The sequence below is a fragment of the Hemiscyllium ocellatum genome, chromosome 14, assembly GCF_020745735.1.
Source record: "Hemiscyllium ocellatum isolate sHemOce1 chromosome 14, sHemOce1.pat.X.cur, whole genome shotgun sequence".
NCBI lineage: Eukaryota > Metazoa > Chordata > Chondrichthyes > Orectolobiformes > Hemiscylliidae > Hemiscyllium > Hemiscyllium ocellatum.
Genome location: NC_083414.1, coordinates 62,051,240 through 62,070,925, shown reverse-complemented (window position 1 = coordinate 62,070,925; position 19,686 = coordinate 62,051,240). Strand labels below are relative to the sequence as shown.

General features: G+C 42.3%; 1 protein-coding gene across 3 annotated transcripts in view; it reads right to left on the bottom strand.

Annotated features, from left to right (window-relative positions):
- The window catches only part of sumf1 (sulfatase modifying factor 1), a 163,707-nt gene that overhangs the window by 68,839 nt on the left and 75,182 nt on the right, over positions 1-19,686 (bottom strand). For all 3 annotated transcript variants that reach the window (XM_060835733.1, XM_060835734.1, XM_060835735.1), the window contains one exon: positions 2,380-2,494. In XM_060835733.1, the coding sequence (XP_060691716.1) occupies positions 2,380-2,494 (115 nt within the window). The remainder of the gene's footprint in view (positions 1-2,379; positions 2,495-19,686) is intronic.

Below are 19,686 nucleotides of genomic sequence, written 5' to 3'. Positions count from 1 at the left end.
GAGATTTACTAAGACATTGTTAGGAAAGGAGGGTTTGACTTATAAAGGAGCGGATGGATGGGCTGGGACCTTTTTCACTGGAATGTAGGAGGTTGAGGGGTGACTTTATAGAGGTTTATAAAATCATGAGGGTTACAGATAAGGTGAATGTCAGGTGTCTTTACAAATGGGTGGGGGATTTCAAGACGAGCGACATTTTTAAGATGAGAGGATAAAGAGTTAAAAAAGATATGGGGGCAATTTTATTTTTTTTTACAGAGTGGCTCGAGTGTGGAATGAACTTCCAGAGGAGATGAGGGATGCAGGTACAATTGTAATGTTGAAAAAACATTTGGATAAGCACATGAATAAAAAGGTTTAGAGGGATATGTGCCAAGCACAGGCAGGATGGCCTAGTTTAGTTTTGGATTGTAGTCAGCATGGACTGGTTGGACTGAAAGGTCTGTTTCCATGACATATGACTCTGTGACTGCAAAGCTGCTACATGAGAAACCATATTCAATTGCACTCTGACATAAACATAAGAGAATCTGCACCTTGGATCCTCCATGAATAATGTTTTTAATAATTGTTATTTGGTAAATATCCTTCCTTGAGCACTCCCACTTGCATTGGGGCTTTTTCCCCCTCTGTTGCATTTGGATATAAACAGACACTTCAACAGAAATCATGGAGGAAAACCTGACAGGGAGAATTACATGCCTGCAACAGAGTCTTCAAGACCTTCCACTCAGCAATGTAAACGAATGGAAAATACTGCAGGATTCACTATGGGTCTGTACACTTCCCCAGATGACATTCCTCTAGATTCCTGGATGAAATGCATTTTTACCATCAAGCAGAAATGATAAATATCTCACATGCTACATTGCCCAACTCTTCGTTCTTCCCGCACAGGCATGGACAGAATTAGCAAGCTGACTATAACATATCATTATAGTTCCTTGATTGTAAGGGGTACCCAAGCAATCAGAAAATTTTGTAATCAGGCCACTCAAGACTTTCTGAAATTGCATGTCATATAACTTTCCTTCAACAACTGAAATTTGCAATGTTTAAACTACAAATTCAAAGGTATGGGGAACAGTATATATTTCAAAAGTAATGTAATTAAACTTATTCATTCAATTCTCTTTTGTGTTTTTTAATGTCTGCACGAGAATGAAATTGAGACCATTCTGATTAGAACCTTGTTATAGTTTGATTATGTCTTCTGCAGACCTTTTTAGTCAGTGGATTCAGCTGATGAAAGAGAGATAGAGAGAGAGATTAGAGGCACTTTCCATATGCTAATTGAAAAAAAAGTGCTGGTTAAATATTTAAGACAAGCAAAACCTGTGACAGAAACAGATTGAGAGACAGGACGAGGCAGTCACTGCAGAAGGATATCAGGTTGATGGTAGGGGAGTATGGTGTCATAGAGTCATGGAATTGTGTTCGCCAGAGAGCAGGGGCAGCAAAGAGGCTGAGTACTTTTGAGGCAGAGGTAGATAGTTTCTTCACTGATAACAGGGTCAAAGTTTATCAGGGGCTAGGCAGAAAGGTGGGTGCAGCTAAAGTCCATGTAGGCTCCAAGGCCTGGGCCCTATCTTGTGTTGCTGGAAAAGCGCAGCAGGTCAGGCAGCATCCAAGGAACAGGAAATTCGACAGGTTCCTGAAGAAGGGCTTATGCCCGAAACGTCGAATTTCCTGTTCCTTGGATGCTGCCTGACCTGCTGCGCTTTTCCAGCAACACATTTCCAGCTCTGACCTCCAGCATCTGCAGTCCTCCTGGGCCCTATCTCGCCATTCACCATCCACCATTATAGGGTTGGGTTATGGAGGACAGAGGGAAGAATGACTGTGGAAGAAGGTGGCACGTTAGGGCACAAGGCCTGGCTAGATAGTTTGAAGGGAAAGAGATAATGGGAGTAGAAGATAGTAGGAAGGTGAAGTGATAACGGGCACAAAGGGAATGAGTAGCAGGTGAGAACGTTATGTGTTTGAGAAAGGTGTTTGCTGACAAAGGCTGCTGCTGTAGCGCTCATTATCCCTACAATGACCACCCAAAACGCAGTTGCTGAGCCTCTTTTTAAAAACAGCTCGCAACCCACCACATCTTCTGGAAAAAGAAACCAAGAAGCAAATGATTACACAGCAAGGAGCAAAATCAGTTCATGAAAGAGAAAGAAAGCTGATGAAACAAAACAGAGGGACAGAAAAACAGCACTGTAAACAAAGCAAAAGTAGGAAAAAATATAGATTGTCACCTTTGTGTTGCATTTACTAATGGTTTTGATACAGCAATCATTTCCTTTAGACAGCAGCACATGCCTTCACTCACTTGAAGTAATTCCACTTGGAGATGGATTAATTTGCAACAAACTGACTGGCACTTACAGGGGCAGTCTTGGAAAAACCATCATCTGCTGTGTTGTGGTGTGGGAAGTCTCCCTGCCAGATGTTCATGTAGTGCTCACCCTTCGGTAGTAACTTGTTCCCCCATGGAAAGAGTCTGTGAGGGTGTGAAAATTGATGTAATTGTTGAGTACGTGTACCTCTGAGCTCACGGCCAGCAATCCGATTAAGCAGCATCCCTTAGTCAGCATTAATCATTTTCCCTCTGTATCACCATCACGTGCTTTAACATCTAGTACATTGGTTGTACATCATCTTAATAGAAACAGACAATGACACACAACCAGTGGCAACCTAAAATTAAAAACTCACCAGTTTCACTTAGATAGTTACCAGGCAGATTGTTAGGCAAGAGAGTTCCACCAGAATATGACACCAATGCTTTGAGTCAGTGGCAAGAGAACAGTTCTTGTGCAATATAAAATAAATTGCTTTCAACTTCAGGCTTTGTGCCTTCATGATAACAGGCTCCTTTTAAGTAGGCAGTGAACACTAATAACTTGAGCTGCAAAAACTTGTCTTATACCTATGTTAAAAGCAAGGCTGACTATAGTTTTCTATTCTCCCTGATATTTTCCCAGGACTGGTGAATGGTGAAACTACTCTACATCTATCCAATCTTCCTTCCATCTATAATTGTCATATTTTAAAATTCAACCATTGTGCAAGTTTTAGGGGAGGCGATGCCTAGTGGCATTATAGTTGAATTGTTAATCCAGAGACCTGACTAATGATCTGGGGGGTGGGAGGAGGTCTGAATCCTGCCATGACAGATGGTGGAATCTGAATATAATAAAAATCTGAAATTAAGAGTCCAATAACAACTGCAAATTTATAAAAACAGAAGCTGCTAGAAAAGCTCAGCAGGTCTGGCAGCATCTGTGAAGAGAAATCAGGTTTAACGTTTCGGGTCTGGTGAATCTATTGTTGATTGTCCGGAAAAAAACCCATCTGGTTCATTTAGGAAAGGAAACTGGCCTGGCCTACACGTGATTCCAGTCCCACAGCAATGTGGTTGACTCGAGGCATTTGAGGATGGGCAATAAATGCTGCCCTAGCTGCCAATGTCCACATCCCATGAATGAATAAAAAAAATCAGACTTGCTCTGATGTTAGCACTACCTGTACCAAGGTAGTGTTTTAGCTTCAGTTTACTTTGGTTTTTCAAAGCCATACAAAATACAAAGACATTGGAATAAGTATGAATGTCCTGTTCTTTCTCCCTGAGGCAAGCACATCGAGTCTCTATCATGCATTCACAAACTGACAAAGGAAGAACATAACTGAGGTTACTGTGGTGTATTGGACAAATGGACTGATGAACACCAGATGTTAGCCAGTTCCTTGTGTGCGCATTTGCAATTAATTCAGCTACGTCACAGGCATAAACAATACAACTCTTTAGTACAATCTTCTGGAATCAGTCTCTTAAGACTAATCATTTCCTCAGCCCTACTTAGGTTTGCTACATACATGTGTTATCCACCAATCTAGTGCACTCATTGCTTCCCTGATCCTCGCGAATAAAACCTTACACTTGTGTATCATTGCATGACACAAAAATAATGGCATAAATTTTTTTGTTTTACTCATTCATGGAATATGGGCTTCGCTGGCTGAGCTGCCATTTAGTGACCACCCTACTTCCCTTGAGTAGATGGTGGTGAGCCCCTCTTGAACCATTACAATCCATAAACGCAAAATTTTATGGGGGGATGGCTGTTGATATCCAGGATTTTGGCTCAGCGATACTGAAGGAACAGTGATATATTTCCAAGTCATGATGACGAGTGGCTTGGAGGGGAACTTTCAGAGGGTGGTATTTTCATATATCTGCTGCTCTTGTCCTTCTAGATGTAATGGATTTGGAATGTGTCATTTGAGGAAGCGTGGTGAACTTTTGCTGCTAGTGAGCATCAGTGGTACAGGCAGAGAGTACAACTATTGTCTATCAAGTGGGCTGTTTTGACCTGGATGGTGTCAAGCTTCTTGAATGTTGATTACATTCAACATTTTCACCCTTCCTAAACTTGAGCAGGTTTTTTGCCAAAATCCAATGCTGATAATCTAATAACAGTCATGGCAGAAGAATTTTATGAAAGTGAAAGATGAAGAGATTACTTTGTTCCAGATTGCTCATATCACAGGTGATTCTCTTTTTTTTCTCATACTCAACACAAAGCAAAGGGAAACAGTGATCCTTCGACTTTCTTCTTCCTTGAGTTTTATGCCCAAAGGCAGGTCCAACTCACAATGCCGCAACTTCCAACATGGGTAGGGCAAGGAGGTAAGTCCTAAATCTACCCCATCACAGGCAGTCAAATCCTGTGCTGTTTGTGTCAATCTCACACACCAGCCATCCAGCCAGCCAACCAACCCCTTGAAAGAAACTAAGTTGTGGTGGCAACAGATGCTTTCATGTTGTAGCACGGAGCTATGCACAGTAATGGTCAAGGTTCCAATCTCTTTCCATCAGTTAGCTGACCAGGTATATCTCCCACTCTTATTGCTTAGCATTAGTGTATGTTGGAAGAATTCACAAGTTCATACTGAGCCTGTCCAGCTGCCTTATGAATGCCCCTTCCTTAGTCACCAAACCTTGGGGTAGAATTCAATATCGCAGTTTGTTTTGACTGAGATAGTCTTAAATTTCCCTACTCCTTTATAACTAGTCTCCCTTTGAGCTTGGCGCACACCAGTTTTAGTTTTAACCCTGACTTTATTATCAAACCTGCGCTGTTGTAGTCTGGTACTAACTCTCAGACACATCTTTCTGCCTCATGGTCCACTACTGATCATCAAGCCATTATTTCCAGGATTATCGCTGACCCCATTTCCTTTAGAGATCTTCTTTCCACAGCTTGCTAACATATAAAGCCAATGTCAAACAGACTGCATCTATCTTCTTGCTGAAATCCACAAACAGAACAGTTTGGGCAGATCCATCATTTCAACTTGTTCCGCCTCACTGGACTTATTTCTTTCTATCTTGACTCTATTTTCCTTCCCTTGTCCGGTCCCTTCCAATCTACGTTTCTGATTCTCCCTGCAACATTTCAACAGTATCCAATTTTTTGGCCTGAACTATCACTTCTTCACAATGGACGTCTAATCCCTTTCCAACTCCATTATCCATTAGGATGATGTGAGGCTTTTCCACTTCTTCTTTGATAGGAGGTCCCCATCCAGCACCACCCTTGTCCACTGCCTGAACTTGTTCTCTTGTTGAACAACATGTCTCATTTTCTCCAACTAAAAGGTGTGTCTTTAGGTAGCCACATTAGCCTGTGTTATGCCAGTCTTCATGTGGGGTATCTGGAACATTCCTTGTTCAAGTCTAATTCAGGGTCCCTCCCCAAGTCTGTTGCCTGTATATCAATGATTGTATTGGCATTGCATGCAGTTCTTGTCCAGAATGGTAACAATTAATAAATGTTGCTTCCAATTTCAACTTTTTCTGACTTTCACATGGTCTGTCTCCTCACATTGCTTCCTTGATCTCTGCCTTCCTGTCTGTGGACAGGCTATCTTCTGATATCCCTTACTAACATACTGACACCCATAACTACCTTGACCATGCTTCCTTACAACCAGTTTTTTGCAAGGACGTCAGCCATTTTCCCAGTTTCTGTCTCCATCATATCTGTTCTGATAATGCAACCTTCCACAATGGTGCTTTCAACATGACTTCCTTTACTCTCAACTGAGGACTCCCCCTCCCTCCAAAACTCAGTAATTATAGGGAGCCTTATGCCTGACTGATTTCCCAGGGATGCTCTCACATCATTCCCCCATACGAGAATGTTGATAGTGTTTCCCTTGTCCTCACTTTTCATCCCACCACCCTCTGTATCCAACAGCTCATCCCCGGTTATTTCCATCACTTCCAGCATGATGTAACAACCAAATACATCTTCCCTTCCCTAGTCAGTATTCTGAAGGGACCTCTCCCTCCACAACACCCTGGTTAGCTTCTCAATACCCCTTTCCATACAATGGCAGCAAGTGGTACACACGTTACCTCCTGTCTTCCTATATTGCTCTATCCATAACCCTAGGATTCTCCAAAAACAAATTGCAGAAAAATAAGGTACTTTTGAAGTCATAATCATTACTATAATGCAGGAAATATAGTAGCCAACTTATGCAAAGCAAGAAACCACAAAACATACGATGAGCAGATAATGTATTTCATGGATGTTAGCTGAAGAAATAATATTGGTCAGGGCACCAAGAATGGAACATGTCTCTTGGCGATTGTTACTCAAGGAATGAAATGATCCTACAAAGCAGAGGCTACATCGCACGCGGTCACTTACTTGTGTAGAAAATAATATAAGTATTTGTAACAATGTCTGGCATATCACTGTTATGTTGACCTCAAGTGAAATTTACCTCTGTGGGAAATATCCTTTCTTTGTAAAGTAATATTTGAGTGATGTTACTTTTAATCGCTTTGTTACAGTAACATTTCTAAAGAATGTAATTTTGTCCCCTGGTTTGCATTAGTCTACAAGGATTTCTTTCATTTAAAAGATGTCAGCCTCTAAGGGGAGTGTAACAGGAGCAAATCATGCATGTTGAGCACACAATTAAGAGAGTTATAATGACAGGACACAGACCTGAATTGTTAACTTTGTTTTTCCCTCCACACATGTTGCCAGTCCTGCTGAGTATTTCTGGTATCTTCTATTTTGACAATAGAGTTTACATGTTTAAACCTATGTTATACCATAGATGGAACACAATTAGCATCTGGGTGATCATAAGCTATAACCAGTATCACCTCCCACACTTCATGCGCAGCCAAGTGAAGCAGAGCTCAGACACTGTTCTTCACAGTGTCATGTATAAAATAGCAAGAATCATAGATTCCCTACAGTGTGGAAGCAGGCCATTCAGCCCATTGAGTCCAAACTGATCCCCAAAATAGCATCCCACCCAGACCCATTTGTTCCCTGCAACCCTACATTTCGCATGGGTAACCCACCTAACCTATACATCCTCTGGATACTATAAGGGCAATTTAGCAGGGGCCAATCCTCTTAACCTGCGCATCTTTGGACTGTGGGAGGAAGCTAGAGCATCCAGAGGAAACTCACATGGACACAGGAAGAATGTTCAAACTCCATACGACAGTCTCTTGAGGGTACAATCAAACCTAAGTCCATGATGCTGTGAGGCAGCAGGGCTAACCACTGAGCCACTGTGCCACAAGAGATATGGTTTTACCCAGTCTTGGATTTGCATTACAAAGTAGAGTGATAACAATTCACCGTCCGGTATCCTGTTTGTTTTTAGAAAAGATAGGCACAGTTAAAAGCTAATTTAAAAGAAAATATAGGCCTGCAGCTGATTGGTGGAGAGTTCTCCAAAGAGAGACGTGGCAGATGGAACTGCTGATTGTGCATTATGCATTTTTTTTATTAAAACATCAGAAGCGTTTGTTATCTGCCTCATATTGCCAATATTATTAGTAACTCAGGATATAATACAGGAATAAGGAAGTAAGATACCAGTTTCATATCTACTGGGAAACCATACACGCTAATAAAAACTGCAACGGTGGTTGGTGTGGAGGGGAAACACATGTAATGGAAATTATTATTATTATATCTTCATCTTGTTGGATTTGAATCCTGGAACAGGGTAGATGCCCAAGAGAAAGAGCATGGAAATCTGTCGTTATTGAAAGCACAAAAATCTCACAGCACAGAAGTTACCGATGCCTGTGCCAATTCTTTCCTTCTCTCCATATATATTTCTGTTGCCTCCACTGTATTTAATACAGCAATTACTAAGTACTTCATAGAGCATGCAGAAAATAAGTAAAATGTGTTTTTCTGGGGGCTGATAAAAAAGTATAAATATATCCCAAAACATATTCATACAGAATCATAGAAAAAGGTCTGTTTTGCCCAATTGTGTCACAAAAGAGCAGCTGTGCTTAGTCCCAAATTCCATTTTGAGGTGTCTGTAATTCTATACGTCCCTCATGGTCAATTACCAATTGAACTCCTGTTTAAAACAATTTCAGTTCCCCCAATTTTTCCAAGTGAAGTATTTCAGATCTTGACAATTCTGAGTAAGCAAATCTATGCTCGTTTCTGTTCTCAATCCTTTGTCAGTGATTTTGAATTCAAACATATACATGTGTGGGAGCCACCACAGTCTAGCCAGACCATAGGACTGCTTTCTCATTCGAGAGAGAGAGGTGTGGGGTGGGGGTGCTGGTAGGAGTAAATTACTGAAAATGCTGGAATCTGTACTGAAAACTACAAATGCTGTAAAAGGGGTCAGGGAGCATCCATGGAGAGAGAGTGTGTCAATGGTCTTATGAAGAGTCATTTAGTCTCCAAACATTAGCTTGCTGTCTCTCCATGGATGCTGCCTGACCCACCATCATTTACAGCATGTTTTGTTTTCAGAGAGAAGAATGGTGGTGATTTAACCAGAGGGCCACCATCCCTGAGCCGAGGGAGAGGTTGAGAGGAGAGTCTTTCATAGTAACCTCAGTTGGTGATGGGATTTGAACCCAAGCTGTTGGCATCACACTGCTTTGCAAACCAACTCATCCAACCAATTGAGCTGAATCAACACTCAGACAAATATATGTGAATTAAGAGGAGTAGCTGAAAAATGTGCTGCTGGAAAAGCACAGCAGGTCAGGCAGCATCCAAGGAGCAGGAGAATCAACGTTTCAGGCATAAGCCCTTCTTCATAAGAGAAGTAGGCTATCAAGCCTCCATAAGCCTGCTTCGCCCGTCAATAAGATTATGATGAATCGGTTTGTAACCTCACATCTGCATTTCCTTTTACCCCGATTGTATCGTAGAGTCATAGAGTTGTCCAGCAGGGAAACAGAGCCTTCGATCCAACCGGTCCGTACCGACCAGATATCTCAACCCAATTTAGTCCCACCAGCCAGCACCCAGCCCATATCCTTCCAAAACCTTCCTATTTATACGCCCATCCAAATGCCTTTTAAATGTTGCAATTGTACCAGTCTCCACCACTTCCTCTGGCAGTTTATTCCATACACATACCACCCTCTAGTTCTCCCTGTATTACATCAGATCCAACCTTGCTCACCAGTCTCCCATGGGGAACTTTGTCGAATGCCTTCCTGAAGTCCATATCGATCACATCTCCTGCTATGCCCTCATCAATCCTCTTTGCTACTTCTTCAAAAAATTCAATCAAGTTTGTGAGACATGATTTCCCATGCAAAAACCATGTTGCCTTTCTAAATACATGAACATCCTGTCCCTCAGGATTCCCTCCAACAACATGCCCACCACCGACATCAGGCTCACTGGTCTATAGTTCCCTGTCTTGACCTTACCATTCTCCTTAAACAGTGGCACCATGTTAGCCAACCTCCAGTCTTCCAGCACCTCACCTGTGACCATCGATGATACAACCCTTGCTTAACAAGAATCTATCTACCTTTGCCTTAAAAATATTCAAGGACTCTGCTTCCACCACCTTTTCAGGACGAGAGTTCCAAAGGTATGTGAGACTCAGAGAAAAATATTGATCTCATCTTGGTTTTAAATGGGCTACCCCTAATTTTTAAACAGTGTACCCTAGTTCTCGATTCTCCCAAAAGCGAAGGCATTCTTTCCACATCTATCCTACCTGTATCCCTCAGAATCTTATAAATTTCAATACAGTCACCTCTTAGCCTTCTAAACACAAATGGACACAAACCTAACCTGTCCACTCTCTGCTCAACAGAGAAACCACCCATTCCAGGTCCCAGTCTGGTCAATTTTCTCTAAAATGCCTTCAATGCATTTACTTCCTTCCCCAATAACGTGATCAATACTGTGCACAGTACACCAGATATGTTCTCATCAATGCCTCTTAGAACTGAAGCAGAATCTTCCTACTTTTGGACTTTTTTCCCTTGCTTTCCTAATTCCTGGCGGTACCTGCATGCTATCCTTGAGAGATTTTAGGACATCCAAATCCCTCTGCATCTCAGAGTTCTGAAATTTCTCACCATTTAGATAATACCTTTCCTTTTCATCCCTCCTGCCAAAATGAACAATTCTACCTTTTCCATAATTATACTACACCTGCCACAACTTTGCCCATTCCCTTAAACTCTCCATAAGGTTTTGTTCAAAGATTCTTTTGATAACTTTTCTGTCTTTGTTATTTCAATAAATTTAGCAACTATACTTTTTGTACTTCTATCTAAGCCATTTATATAAATTGTAAACATCTGAGGTCTCAACACCAACCCCTGGACATACCAAAATAAAAAAAAACACATTAACGTCCAATTACCTTGAACTTATCCAAGTGTACTGCCAGAACTACTTGAATAATAGTTTCTAACATATTACCTATAACCTCTAGCTATTGATCAAATTGCTGAAGGGTATTTTTTTTGTCCATTGAACCTACTAAACATTTCATTTTGATCTATTCAGGCTTAGAACAGCAAGTGGTAGGTGGGGAGGGGGCAATTAGCCAAAATGCTTTTGACAAGTAGCCAAAATGCTTTTGACAAGTAGTAATCTAGTCTGAATCCTTGTTCCAGCTCTTAGTTTGCAGCCTTGGAAGTTGAAGCATTTCAAGTGCATGTTCAAGTACCGTTTAAGTGAAGAATTCCACCTCTCCAATCCTTTAAAGATCTTTTTTAGCCTTCTGCATTACCCTGAGGGAACTCAATTTGCCCTCCTGAATAATCCATTTGCATTTTCTTAGTCTATAGCTTTCTCCATCATTGTCAATGACATGGACAATTCCTGTACTGTTTGCAAACTTCTTAATCACAACACATAAATTTCCCACAAAATGCAAGAGACTTAGTACAATGAAGAAAAACAGAAAGCTAGCACACAGGGAGAGCAGATAATCAGGAAGGCTAAAGGACCATTGGCCCTTATTTCAAGGGGGTTGAAGTAGAATAGTAGATAAGGTTTACTGCAACTGTACAAGGTGTTGGTGAGACCACATGTGGAGTACTGTGACAGTATTGGTCCCCTTATTTAAGGAACGATACTATTTCGTTGGAGGTAGATCAGAGAAGGTTCATTTGGATAATCCTCAGTATGGAGGGACTGCTTTACGAGAAAAAGTTAAAAACAGATTGGGACATTACAGGTTTAGGGTGTAGGTTTGCTCGCTGAGCTGTAGGTTTGGTATCCAGACATTTCATTACCTGGCTAGATAACATCACTGGCGACCTCCAAGTGAAGCAAAGCTGTTGTCTCCTGCTTTCCATTTGTTAGATGGTATCCAGATCTATGTGTTTGTTCATGGCATTGTGGTTGGAGTGTAGGCCTCTAGGAATCTATCAACCCCTCAGAAAATGAACAGGAAATGACATCATCACAAACCCTATCTAGGATAAACATATAAATAGAAAGCAGGAGACAACAACTTCGCTTCACTTGAAGGTCGCCACTGATGATGTTACCTAGCCAGGTAATGAAACGTCTGGATGCCAAAGTTACAGCTCAGCGAGCAAACCTACACCCTAACCCTCAACCTGAGCTACAAACCTTCACAAACCTTGCAAAATATTACTCACTGGTGTTTAGAAGAATGAGAGTTGATCTCACCAAGACATACAGGATTCTTAAAGGGTTTGACAGGGTAAATGCTGAGAGGCTGTTGCCCCTTATGGTTGGTAAAGGATCAGTAAAGGACAATGGGGCATAATCTCAGAATTAAGTGGTGCCAATTTAAGACTGAAATGGAGGAGGAATTTCTTCTCTCAGAGTGTTGAGTGTTTTTGAAACTCCTTGCCACACAGAGCTGCGGGGACAGAGTCCTTGTGTATATTTAAGGCTAATCAGTCAGGAATCAAGGGCTTTGGGGAAAATGCAGGAAAGTGGACTTGATCCTATTGAATGTTGGAGCAGGCTCAAGGGATTGAACGGCCTTCCCCTATTCCTATTTCCTATGGTTTTTGGTCTGATGCTTAATTCCAGTCCTGCTCAGGCCCACTCCCTCACATCTTTATCTGGTATTGATGACTATATTGGAGCATCTTCCTGTTCTCACCATGAATTGAAAAAGTTAGTTTACCCTGTTTCCAATTTTACTTGTGTTCACTTGGTCAATCTCACTCCTCTCCCTAGATATTTGTCTCTATTTCTGGAGATAAGCTACTCACTAACATTTACTACAAGACCACAGACAACTTGACTATATTTTCCCTACTCTGTCTCCTGTAAAAACACTGTTCCAGTCTCTATGCCTCCATTATATGTTCTCAAGAGTATGCAACAGTCTATGTCAGCCAATATAAGTTGCTGTCCAAGGTTCCTCCCCCTCCCGTAGTACAGTTGATAGGGCCCTCCACTATATCCAATCCTTGTGACACTTCTGCAACTTACTTTCCCCTCTCTTCCTCAATCCTGACAGGACTTACCTTGTGCTCATCTTCCACCGCATCAGCCTCTGCATTCAACCCCTAGTATTCTTGCAACTACCAAACACATCTTCTCTCATCCTCTTATTTCAATGTTCCAAATGGACCGTTCCTTCTGTGGCACCTTACTCCATTCATCAATCAAACCTACCACCCTTTCTTCCCGTTTTATGCAAGTACTGGACATGGACTATGTGTCCCTTTACTTCTTTCTCTCCCAGACCCCAAATAGTCCTTCCAAATCTAACAGCAATTTCATTCTAAATCTTTCAATTTAGTGTATATTTTCATTGGTCTCGCTGTTACATCCACTCCGCTGGGAAGACTGAGTTACCACTTTGTGGAAAACTTCTGTTCAGTCCTTAAGCATGTTCATCATTTAATTCCCCACCTTCTTCCCACTCTGAGCTTTGCCTAAATGAAGCCCAATGCAAGCTCCAAGTACAGCACCTTATCCTTCCACTCGCCATTTTACAACCTTCTGACTCTACATTAAATTTAGCAATTTTAGATTATGTACTCTGGCTTCATTTTGGTTTTGGTTGTATCTCACGGTGGCTCAGTGGTTAGCACTGCTGCCTCACAGTACCAGGGTCCCAGCTTCGATTCCAGCCTCGGATGACTGTCTGTGTGGAGTTTGCACGTCCCCCCTGTGTCCATGTGGCTTTCCTCTGGGTGCGCCAGTTTCCTCCCACAGTCCAAAGATGTGCAGGTCAGGTGAATTGGCCATGCTAAATTGCCCATAGTGTTAGGTGTATTGGTCAGAGGGAAATGGGTCTGGGTGGGTTACTCTTCAGAGGGTCAGTGTGGACTGGTTGGGCCAAAGGGCCTGTTTTCACACTGTAGGGAATCTAATCATTTCTTTCTTTAGGTTTTTATGTTGCATTCAGACAGCTACTTTACAACCACTCACACCTCGCTTGGACACGTCTTTAGTTTGCTTCCTCCCTTTGGCTTTTGTGCCACCAAACCTTTGACCATTACATCTCTCCTTCCCACCACCTGAACACAGCTCCTTCCTCTTCTACTTCCACACTGCTTCCTGACTTCACTTGCTCAAACGTTATTACATTTCTAATTTTCTTCAACTCTGCTCCAGTGTCATCACAATCTGTCTTTCTCACCATAGATGCTGTCTGACCTGCAGATCAGTTCCAGCATTTTCCGTTTCATTTTAGACATCCAGCATTCGCAGTACTTTGATTTTGTCCATTTTTAGTGATATGTCTTCCTCTATTAGTGCTCCCAATGTCCAGCAGAGTCTTACATTGCTGCATTGAACACCATCTGCCATGTTTTCACAGGCCTCATATAATAACCACCTTTACAGTTGACTCTACAAATATGTATTTGCTAAATTTAATCCTGAATAATATTAATCTTGAACGATTCAAAGAAGCAAAAGCTTCGAAAGAGCCCAGACACCATGCTTAATTTCCAAACTGCTGCTATTCATTTGAATGCGAACGTTTGAGATAACCTAACTTTTCATTATTTCAAGTGTGGTAACATAAATGATCTGACAATCCAATTTTTCCAAGCATGGAATCTGCCCAGTCTAACTTTATTTACATCACCAATGCAAAGTACTTCATATTTTAAGTACTAAAATAATGACCAATTCATCAGCAGTCTTACTGATCCAATCCTCCAATCCAATGACATAAAATATAAAGTTGACTTTCACTCATGCGTCACTCGTTGTGTCTCAGGAGTGTAGAATGGGGCCAAGTCTATAGAGACGTGCTGCCAGAATCTCTCAGAAAAATGACCCCTTTGGATTGATTAGTGACATCTGAAGCATGGAGAATGTCAGAGATTGTGTGAACACTTGTACATGCAATGAACTGAGAGCCACAGCTCACTATGTAGTACTTCAGCCTCTCCACTTAGCAGATCATAGGTTTGAAGTACTGAGGGAGTGTTGAGCGGTTGAAAATGCTTTGAATGAGATACTAAACCCAGGCCCTTTCAGGGTAAGTAAGCACCTGACACTAGAGCTGGGGAGTTCAATATTCTACACATAACCACCTCAGTAAAACAGATCATCTCGCTCAATTACTTTATACAATATGATGTTGGATGACAGGCTGCAACAGCAGGTCTGACAGTTTTTGAAGTATGTGATTCATAAAGATCTAGGATTTTGTTTTAGTTAAAAATGGCAAGTTGATTTATTTTGATTTGTGTCAAAATTCGAAGAACTGCCGCATCCCTACCATGTGTGAGACAGCTTTATTTGGTGAAAGATATATTCTGATGTTATGCAAACTGCTAACTAAATGCAGTTATTCAAAGGACAAACAATGTTGTAGTTTCACAACAGGAAAAGGAGGGGTTGGAAGGTTGGCTGTTTTAGTCATCCTGTATGACATGAAGTTGGAATGCATCGAGTAATAAATTGTACTGTATATTGTTTCTGTGGAAAACTATGATAATTCACCCACTCTGATTGTATCTTCATGAGGTACACAAACACCCACAATGTATATTAAAACAAACCAATGTGATCAAAGGTAACAAAGAGCCACTGGAAGAAATTATTTTTTGAGTAGCCAAGTGTGTTGCGGAAAATCTCAGGTACGAGAATCGAAGTTAGGAGTTAAGTGTTTGATGTGTTGTTTATGTCATAAAGCAAACTTGGCTAAAAGAGGCAAGCAGCATCCAGTATGTGAAGATTGTATGCTTTGGCGGACAGCTCTGTGTAGGCAAAATATACAGTCTGTATCCGACAAAACAATATGAATTTATACGGTGCTTTTAAAGTGCTGCCGTCACATTCCCACACTGTTTCACAGCAGCATTATCCAGATGCCAAGCTACATAAGGCATTAATGGAACTGATGACATATAACTTGGTCAAAGGAGCAGAAACATGGAGACGAGGGCACCGGGGATTAGGAAGAGAATTCAGAGTCTCAGCTTCCAAATGGCTAAGGGCATGGCTAGTAGCAGTGGAACAATGAAAACTGGACACAATAGTTGGTGGAAGGTTGTATTTTATACAGGATACAGGAGACCTTAAGAGCAGTAATGTGTGTCTCTTCAGTTGTCCCTATACATTCGGCAGAGCTTGTTCTGCAATTATCTTGGCAATTCCTGCCACTGGACACTCTAGGTTCACGTGATAGTTGGTGCGAAATGGGTGCCACATGTTAAAAGATTCCATGCAGAGGGACCTTCCACCCTCTCAATATGAAATTAGAGAACCGGAACAAATGGCCTGCTTCCACACTGTAGGGATTTTATGATTGCAGAAACACTGCATATCAGTCATCTGTGTTTATGCTTCCACCTGAAAAGTACCACACGAGGTCACACAGAGATTCTGATTCAACATTAGTTAGACATTGTCCCATCTCCCAAAGGGAGACAAGTTAATTTTCCTTGGAGATTTTAATGCCAGAGTTGAAAGACGTGATTGGTAAGGAAGCCATTGGGAAGGCAAACACCAACAGTCCACTTCCTGATGAAATGGAGTCAGATATTATGAGGGGGCATAGCTTTAAAATTAAGGGGTGGTAGGTATAGGACAGCTGTTAGGGGTAGATTCTTTACTCAGCAAGTCGTGAGTTCATGGAATGCCCTGCCAGTAACAGTGGTGGACTCTCCCTCTTTATGGGCATTTAAAGGGGCATTGGATAGGCATATGGAGGATAGTGGGCTACTGTAGGTTAGGTGGGCTTGGAAGGGCCTGTACTGTGCTGTATTTTTCTATGTTCTATGTTCTAAATGTCTGGAGCATGGTCAAGACGTCATGACAGTACTCTCACTCTGAACGTGGACACCTACCTGGCTATATTATTCTTTGAACGAAGGACCATTAGGATCACTATGTCTCCTCTGCAAGGCATGAGCTGTCAGCTGGTTAGACTGTTGCCCATTCTGATCTACTGTCTCCATCTGCCTGCCCCAAATACAACATCTCCAGCATTGAGGTGCAGGTTGCTGTCAGACAGCTGTATTGGGTAGACAATATCCACAACTTCCAAAACAAGCTCTTTACTCCAAACTCCATCTTGGCAAGGGGTTACTCGGAGGGCAGAGAAAACTCTTCAGGGGCATAGAATCAGAGAATGCCTACAGCATGAAAAGAGGCCATTTAGCCGAACAAGTCCATACCCACCCTCTGAAGAACATTCTACCTTGATTCCCCCCCCCCCCCCCCCCGCCCTCTAATCTTGAATTTCCCATGTTTAATCCACCTAATCTACACCTGGAAACTATGGGCAATTAGCATGACTACTTCACCTAACATGGACACCTTTGGACTGTGGAGCAAACTAGAACACCCAGATTCTGGATCAGTGGTGCTGGAAGAGCACAGCAGTTCAGGCAGCATCCAACGAGCAGCGAAATTGACATTTCGGGCAAAAGCCCTTCATCAGGAATAAAGGCAGTGAGCTGGAAGCATGGTGGGATAAGCTAGAGGAAGGTGGGGGTGGACAGAGAGTAGCATAGAGTACAATGGATGAGTGGGGGAGGAGATAAAGGTGATAGGTCAGGGAGGAGAGGGTGGAGTGAATTGGTGGAAAAGGAGCTAGGCAGGTCGGACAAGTCCGGACAAGTCATGGGGACAGTGCTGAACTGGAAGTTTGAAACTAGGATGAGGTGGGGGAAGGGGAAATGAGGAAGCTGTTGAAGTCCACAAAGATGCCCTGGGGTTGAAGTGTTCCGAGGCGGAAGATGAGGCGTTCTTCCTCCAGGCGTCTGGTGGTGAGGGAGCAGCGGTGAAGGAGGCCCAGGACCTCCATGTCCTCAGCAGAGTGGGAGGGAGAGTTGAAATGTTGGGCCATGGGGCGGTGTGGTTGATTGGTGCGGGTGTCTCGGAGATGTGCCCTAAAGCGCTCTGCTAGGAGGCGCCCAGTCTCTCCAATGTAGAGGAGACCGCATCGGGAGCAACGGATACAATAAATGATATTACTGGATGTGCAGGTAAAACTTTGATGGACGTGGAAGGCTCTTTTCGGGCCTTGGATAGAGGTGAGGGAGGAGGTGTGAGCACAGGTTTTACAGTTCCTGCGGTGGCAGGGGAAAGTCCTCCGACCTGCCTAGCTCCTTTTCCACCTATCCACTCCACCCTCTCCTCCCTGACCTATCACCTTTACCTCCTCCCCCACTCACCCATTGTACTCTATGCTACTCTCTCTCCACCCCCACCCTTCCTCTAGCTTATCTCTCCATGCTTCCAGCTCACTGCTTTGATTCCTGATGAAGGGCTTTTGCCCGAAACGTCGATTTCGCTGCTCATTGGATGCTGCCTGAACTGCTGTGCTCTTCCTGCACCATTGATCCAGAATCTGGTTTCCAGCATCTGCAGTCATTGTTTTTACCTAGAACACCCAGAGGTAATCCATGCAGACAAAGGGAGAACATGCAAATTCCACACAGGCAGTCGCCTGACAGTGGAATTGAACCAGGGTCCCTGGTGCTGTGAGGCAGCAGTGCCAACCACTGCACCACATATGGCATCCTCAAAGCCTTCTTGAGTAATTTGGTCACCAGTTCATGGGAATCGCTTGCCCAAGCTGGAGTCTAGGCACCTAGGTGCCAACCATTTCAAAGACCTCTGAAATGCCCATGTGAAGGCCAAGTGCAAACATCAGAAGAAGTGTACAAAATTCCAAACATCCCATCCCCCTGGCCCTCTAGTTAGAGAAGGGGCATTCAGAGATCAGAAACCTACACCTCAATCACTCCAACTCATGATCTAACTGTTTAGATGACCTCTAAACCTTTCCTATTTAGATATCCATCCAGATGCCAAAGAAAATGAAAGTAGGAATAAGTACATTGGTGGCAGTCATAAGAAATGTGTTAAAGGGTGGCCTGGTCTAACGTCATGATCAAAACCTTGACAACATTCAGCACATTAAGCTGACACATTAAATTGTCCATTTGTAATGAGGTTTAAGAGGAATGAAACAGATGATACAGTGAACAGCACCTATCAATCAATCAGACTGTGACATTTCTTCATTATGAGATGCCAGTTGGGGACAAGAATTGTGCTGTAAAAATAATTCTGTTAAAATGACAAAGACGGTCTCAGAGCAAAAAGCTGCAAAGAGATAATTTCCCTGTTAATAAGTCCGCAATTATGACAAATCCAGCAGGAATTTTGTAACTAGTTTAATGTCTCTAAATCTCACATGAACACTTTCCTGCCTACATTCAGTGCAAAGTCACATCATCTGCCTGACCTAGAAAGTCTTAATTAGTTTGAAATAAACAGACAAATGTCATTTTAAAATATTGCGTTTATCATAATGCTGGGAGAGAAACAAAAAAAAAGGTGCAGAAAATAGTATTTTGAGGTTGGAGAGAGCAGAATGGAACAGAGACAATATACCAAATTGCACCCTGCCTAGTCAGAACTGTTCTATATTAAGAGGGCAGGGAGACTGATATGTAGAGATAAAGAGGGCAAGAGGGAAATGGAAGGAGGAGGAAGGAAGCAATCAAGTGAATCTAAAAAAAGATAGCTTCTGGGCAAAGACACACAATCATCCTGGGATGGAAAAACTGACAGTGGGGCAGGGATGAACAGAGAGATACTTTCATTCAATCAGAATAAAACATTGCCATAAAAAATGGAATTTGAAACACTAAGGTAGAAAGAAATAGGGAAAGGCAGACAAGTTGACAATCAAACAAACATCAAAGAAAGGCGGAAGGGTGCAGCCACAACAGCATTGTTTCTGCTATGCTTGCTACTATTGCAAACAGTGCAAATAAACAGTTGCAACACACTGAGACATAAATCAGACATGTCTATTGACACTCAAAGATCAAGCCACATACAAAGAAACATAAAAACGACAGAGGGAATGGCATAAGGATAGGGTGACCCGACATTCTATAATCAAAATCAGGACACATTGAAAACCTGT